At 31.5% G+C, this 6,951-nt stretch overlaps 1 protein-coding gene across 3 annotated transcripts; it reads right to left on the reverse strand.

The window, feature by feature from the left end:
• Positions 1–4,762: 4,762 nt before the first annotated feature.
• LOC112529447 (probable WRKY transcription factor 40) lies at positions 4,763–6,317 on the reverse strand. Of its 3 annotated transcripts, none has more exons than XM_025140736.1 (4): positions 6,220–6,317; positions 5,798–6,061; positions 5,272–5,388; positions 4,763–5,127 (listed from the first exon to the last, which is right to left on the reverse strand). In XM_025140736.1, exons 1-4 carry the CDS (start codon positions 6,286–6,288, stop codon positions 4,876–4,878), a joined length of 702 nt encoding a protein of 233 aa, XP_024996504.1. In that variant the 5' UTR covers positions 6,289–6,317; the 3' UTR covers positions 4,763–4,875. The 3 variants fall into 3 exon arrangements, with proteins under 3 accessions (XP_024996504.1, XP_024996502.1, XP_024996503.1); XM_025140734.1 differs by having other exon boundaries at positions 5,798–6,085; XM_025140735.1 differs by having other exon boundaries at positions 4,814–5,127; positions 5,798–6,082.
• Between the last annotated feature and the right edge of the window lie 634 nt (positions 6,318–6,951).

A 6,951-nucleotide genomic window follows, 5' to 3' on the forward strand; every position in this document is an offset into this window, starting at 1 on the left:
ATTGACACGGTCAATGGCTTCATATGTACAACACCTAGTGTGAGTGTTTCAACATGGGTTTCTTCTTAGTCTCTAGAAACTTCATTCGTAAGAAATTGTCGAAAACGAGTACTTATTTACCATTTAGTATTTTCTTTTTCCTTTTAAGTTTGGCCGCTTTTATATACTTGCAATCTTCCATCATTTTGATAATTTTTTGACGTGCTCATCATTAGACTCTAAAACATAGTTAAATAAACACATAAATTTCACTTGAAAGATTACGTACAAGCTTGAAAAATCAAGAGGATTATTCAGCAAATAACAGAGTTATTGAACACCCAAATAACTAAGCAAACTAGAGTATGTGCAAATAAGTAATGAATTTTACATTACATCATGCACCAATTACCTAAGGAGGAAACCACAAGGGTGGTGTCTGATTTGTTTGAGCTTGGTTTCAAAGGTCAATAGTACCAGGAGGTAACGGGTTCAAATCCAAGAAGTGATAAATACACAAATTTAAATGTTTTTTCTTGTTACGAAACTGTAGTTTTCTATATCTAACAATCCATTATACGTTTTCTAGATGAAGCATCTAGTTGTCATGAATTAATTCTCTCCTATTAATTATGTTTGTTGATATGGTCAATGTCTTCATATAAACAAGACCTATTAATTGTGGGTGCAAAATCATAATCACAATGTAGTTTCTAGGAATTGGAGTGTATGTAATCTGTACATATTCTTGAATTATGCAAAAAAGAGAAGAAGCATTGTTTTACTTTCTAGAATTGTCAAAACTGGGGTTTGGATAATTATGGGTACCAAGGCCAGTTAATGCTCGATTATTCCCATAGAGCATTGAAATTAGCAGCCGAGAAACCTCCCATCGCCCTAAAATGACACGAACTAGTGACCAATGGGATTAAACCCAAAGTATTACCAGTAGAGTTGTAAAGGTACCCCAAACATTATGAATCTAGAGTTCGTGAAAAAATAATTGTAGAAAAGGCCATCTACTTGGCATTCTTTTTATAAAATTGTTCATACTGACAAAAATATATTGTCCTTTTTGCATTTTGGGAAGAAGAGTGGTTCAAAAAGTTCTATTGCTCATTGGACAAAGAATTGCGTACTTCAATCTCATTAGGGGAAGTACCAGGAAGGTATCTTTCGACGACCTTTCCGTTTTTATCTACTAAAACCTTCTCAAAATTCATCTTCACCAAATCGTCCAACAATTAATTATCTACTGTTCGACTTTAAAAACTAATAAATCGAGGTAGCGAATGGCTGTTCACATCAACCTAGGGGGCATAAGGTATTAATCTTTTTGCTCAACCAATTTTATTGCATGCTGAACAATGAAATAAAAAAAATAAAAAAAAAATCTAGTTCAAACCAAAGGAAGTCAGTATATTTCGTCTGAAAACCAAAGTCTAAAGATGAGACGCATAGATACCTGTCTTCTACCAGAAGGATAGAACGATTTTTTATATGAACATACACTCTTTGAACCCATACAACAAGTCGTAGACAAACCGAGTCCACCCATGCACATTTCGATCACTTTTTTGTCCTTGACCCCAATAATGGTCAAAAAGGTTTGGAAAAATATTGAGATCAACAAAAGCGAAAACGATAAAGGAGATGAAAAGACCCAAAATGGATCAATGTCGAAGAATTATTATCTTCGAGTGTTTCGATCACTATTTCTATTGATAAGATTACATGCAACAATCAATAAAATAAAGTTTTTTAAAGATAGATTTCTCGGAGTACAAAATCAAGCATAAAAAGTATTTTAATGAACGATGAAAGTAAAATCTTTTGAAGTTTGCCTGATGAATTCACAAGTTAATGAGTTCAACCAAATGTTTATTAGCTTCGAGAGGCAATATCATAGTGGGTAACCTAATGACCAAACTATACAAGGACGCAACATGTAAATCGTATATCAAATCAAAAGTACGTACCTAATATAAATGAAATTTTTGTTACAAAGATCAAAACTCTAGAAACATGTGCTCATGCATTATACCGAACCAAATCAAGCTTACGTAGTATATCCGAGTCTAAAGTAGCTCAGGTATGAAAGGTATAATGTATGCGAATCTTTTTTGTCTATTCCAAGGGAGGTTGTATTCGTGACCTAACTCTTAGACAATTAATTAAGTCAATGACCTAAGGGTTCATAATGATAGAGAGTTGATGCATTTAATATATATATATATATATATATATATCATAATTACTCAATATTTTGATTAAATTTTATCACCTTATTTGCCAAAAAGTCAAAGTAGCCAGTTGGTAATACGTTTTTTTTTAAGTTATAAATACTTATAACCACAAATCTTTTATAATTCATATATACGTTTATTTTATTCATCTCATTTTGTCAAGAGAATACTAAAGAAAATTATTTAATGATATCCAAAAGCTTTTCGTTCATAATATTTTGCACATTTTGACTATTGTTTCCCTTGCTCTTTACTCTTTTATTTTATTTATATTATTTTATTAAGCAAATTTAACAAAAAATTTAAAGTCTTAAAATACTAAATAACCAAAATACCCTTTATATTTTTTCATTTTTTCACCCCTTCTCTTCTCACATACACTCACCCTCTCACAACAATTTTTTTTTAAATTATAATTTTAAATTTACACTTTATACCCCTATAATTATAGTTAATTAATTTACTTTACGTCCTTTACTTTTAAATGTTTTATTTTAAACCTTTATCAAATTAACATACATAATCGTATATCAATTAAAACATATTTAAAAAATACATTTTTGTTTTAACAAGTTACACCATTATAATTGTCTCGTTAATACCTTCAAAATGAGTCCAATATTGAATAGTTTTTTACTTAATTATATTATTATATGTTATATATACTGTGAAAAAATATTTTTAATAATTACGATTTATACTTTTATAGTTATTTATTTATATATATATATATATATATACTATATACTTTGGGGTTAGGCTGTCCAAATTGCACTGTATAATATATTCTGAATTAATATGTTCTTGGGTTTTTTTGAAATATATATACATGTATTAATTCAACCTTAATCTGAGTTTCTGGACAAGAAAGAGGTTATTCAGTTGAAATTTCATTCTAAAACCCATCTTTTTTGGTCTTTTCATGGCTTATGATCTATCATATTTGTAGTTTTCTTTATTGGTTTGGAGTGTTTATCTTAAAACTCAAGTTTCTTGGTTTTTTGCTCTTGGTGTAAATCGAACACATTTGTGGAGTCGTTTAAATATGTTGGATTTTAAATATATTGGATTTTAAACTGTTATACAATTTTTTTTATCGATAGTCTGTAATTGGAACCATAACTCTTATTTATTCAAATTGTATTAATATGTAAAGACCAAGTGTAATATATATCATCGTTAAATCTTATCTTATAAAACCAGTGGAACTTCAAAATCGTTAAAATTCATGGCTCTCACCGCATTGCGTGAGTACACAACTAGTTTTTACTTGCATATTACTTGTTTCATTGTTTTTTAATAACAAATATTGTAGTCATTGTTGTCTATAAAGTGTTGTTTCATTTTGTTTTAAAATAAATATTAACTTTAAATACAAAATATGTTTGATATATATATATATATATATATATATATATTTGAGAAGTGATAAATATTTGAGAAGTGAAGAAGTGATCTTAACCTTTCATCTAGTCAACGTTTGCGGCTTTGACCGTGAAGTATGGAATAATTAATTACATGCATATGCGAAACATAAAGGGGTGTTTCGACAAACTGGTTTATATGTGAACCCATATTATACACATATGAATTATATATTCATGTATGAACCCGTTAATTAGTTCACATGTGAACTATTTAATTTGGTTCATATATGAACTCATGGGTTCCTATGTGAATTATACGAGTTCACATATGAACATATAGTTCATATATGAATCACATATATATGAACATATAGTTCATATATCAGTACCGGCAAATTTTGTTTCACTAATCAGTCGTTAAATACACTGTTCAAGAAATCAATTTTTATTGTTTTTAAATTTTAATTTCCTATGACAAATAATAATACTACTATTAAAATGTAAACGACACAAACATAAACCTAAATATCATACATTAAAAATAAAATAGCAATTTCGGTTAAAAAGAAATTCGATTGTCCGGTTCAAAAAACATCCAAATCAAAACTCTTGTCGTGGAAACCGGCCAGGTTCTACGATTGGGACAACTTCATGACCATCGCTCTCATCTCTTCAAACACCTTGTATCGGGCGTCGTCACTCAATCTAAGGTGATTTCTGCCACTAATTTCTGACAAGTCTATTTTTTTTGTTGTGAAGGGATATTTTGTAGAGTAATCTAATTAATGGGGTCCACTTATATTCTCATATGATATTAGAACCAAGGTCTAAAAGTAGGGGACTCGAAATTGTGGGGCAATCTGTACTCGTCTAGCCCCACGTCCAGCTCTAACCCCCTCTTGACACTCTAAAGCTTAACAAATTGTTCTCGTCTAGCCTCCGTTGGAAATAACTAATTGAAATCTCACATCGACTAGACTTGAATTATTTCTCTTTAATATATGTTGAAACTCATTTCTCTCCTTATAAGGGTTCTTTTAGAGAGTAATTCATCAAACGGGATTCCACGTATATTCTCATAAATGTTGAGCAATGTGCATTATAGCAAAGGTCCTTGATAGCCATCGTGGGTACATAGAGTTATACCACTTGTTGTATGCACAACCCTACCAACACGAGCATATGATATCATTAGGCGATGTTAAACGTTGAAGAACCGTTGCCAAACCATTGACATTTGTCATGATATATGTGCACAGTTATATACATGGAAATTGACATGCTTAAAACAATTCGTATTCCAAAATATTGGAGGAAATGGCGTCTGCAAGATCTTCAATGAAATCAGGCTTTCTTCTTAAGGAGTTAGCCATTTGTTCAACTAAGACCTGATCATATTTCAGCATCTCCATTGGAGAGTTTAACCTTGAAATGCTGCTAGTCTGAATCTCGGGTTCTTTCTCCATACTTTCATGGTTGTGCTCTCCTTCATAAATCACGACTAGAAGATGGTCATTGTCCACACTTCTTTGTACCTGAATGAAGTAGCAAGACAACGTTTATAGCTAGTTCGATCAATGATCTTGTTTTCATCTATCTTTAAAGTCAAATATACATGCTTTCTAATGTTTTATAGTTTATCTGAAAGTTATTAAAGCTAGAAATAATAGATGGATCACCTTCTTTTTGACTGGGCAGGATGGTGCAAAAGAGCACTTGTAGTAAGCTCTGGGTGAAGGGTTATCTCTGGTCACTTTCTGCCCATACTTTCTCCACTGATATCCATCCTTTACTACCTAAACATAATTCAACAAAACTATAACTTAATTCCATAATCGACATAGAAACTATAGGCCCCCACTACAACAAAATGGTGTTCTCACGATAGCCAAAGTCCTAGATCGACTTAATAATGGGAATTTGAGTTTATAGAACCAAAAACCGTACGTGCATCCTATCTAAATGCAATTACAGTAAGTTGTTAGGATGAAGTGTGGTTCTAATAAGGCACAAAAAGTAAATCGATGTATTAGTGTTCTCTTAAATTTTGAACTCCGTCGACTAACGTTATCCTGACAACTTGTTATAACGCTTTAGATAGGATGGATACTTCTTGGATTTATATATGAATCTAGAATCCCATTAAGCACTCTATAAAACCTAGCTATTCTGTTGAAGTGTGAATCGAAAGACATGTTTAAGTACCATGCTTTTATCAGATAGATCGTCTATCCGTCTATAAACTCTTGTGATGCCCTCATTTGGCCTTTTCAACGATCCGTGATCATGAAGATTCTCCGTGCTCCCACTGGCGCAGCCCTCCGCACACTGGCCAAACTTTCTTTTATGTGGATTATTGAGCAATACCTCATTATCTTGCATTAGTTTGTTAACATGGTTTTGGAGGGTGGTGTTTTTGTCCCAAACAATTGTTAGCATCTCCTTTAGCTTCTTGTTCTCCAAGCTCATCTGGTTTAGATCAACATTCATCTGCTGATATATATATATATATGTACATAATTAAGAACAAGATATAAAATGCATAAACCCCACACACACACATATACATACATACATACATACATACAGACAAGTTGGATAATATGGATGGAGTTATGTATACTTACTGGGGTATCATCGGTTTTGTGGAAGGGAGTGACGTTAAGATCTATGGCACGAGATGTATCGAGTACCATTGTGTTAAGCCAAGTCTTATGTTGGTCAAGCGAGTGAAGAATCCATGATTAGCGATTCAGGTTTTTATAATAGAAAGATAGTAACAAGTCATGGTCATTATTTTTTCTTTTTAGGTTTTTCTAGGGAGGTGTGGATGCAGAAATTTCCAGGAAAGACACCATGGGCTTCTTATTTATTGTTAGAAAACTAGTTGTCGGATCGCGTACGTATGTATTAATATGGCTTTCTATATTCAGTTTTATATATATATATATAATATATATATATATATATATATATATATAATATGTATGCATACATATTAACTGAATCCCATGGGAGATCTGGAATGCTTGTGACATTACTGCATATTTACCTAGTAAAATTCAAGAGTTGATCCAACGATAATTATTAGACTGTTTTTTTTTATTTTAAATTTTTTGATAAATTTAATAACTTTTGTCGTCAAAAGAATATGTAAGTTTTGTGATCGCTAGCCATAAACGTGATTGGTTGAGCTTTAAATGCAATATATAAACTTGAAATTACATGAGACCAGCTTGTTTTCGTGAGACCCATGAAACCACTTTTTTAATCTTGAAACTTCATAACAAAATGTTATGAAGGTAATTTTCAAAGTGTTTTTCCTATAAAGGTTCGGCTTTTTTTCTTCACATAATTTT

The sequence above is a fragment of the Cynara cardunculus genome (assembly GCF_001531365.2).
Source record: "Cynara cardunculus var. scolymus isolate 2C chromosome LG 16, CcrdV1, whole genome shotgun sequence".
NCBI lineage: Eukaryota > Viridiplantae > Streptophyta > Magnoliopsida > Asterales > Asteraceae > Cynara > Cynara cardunculus.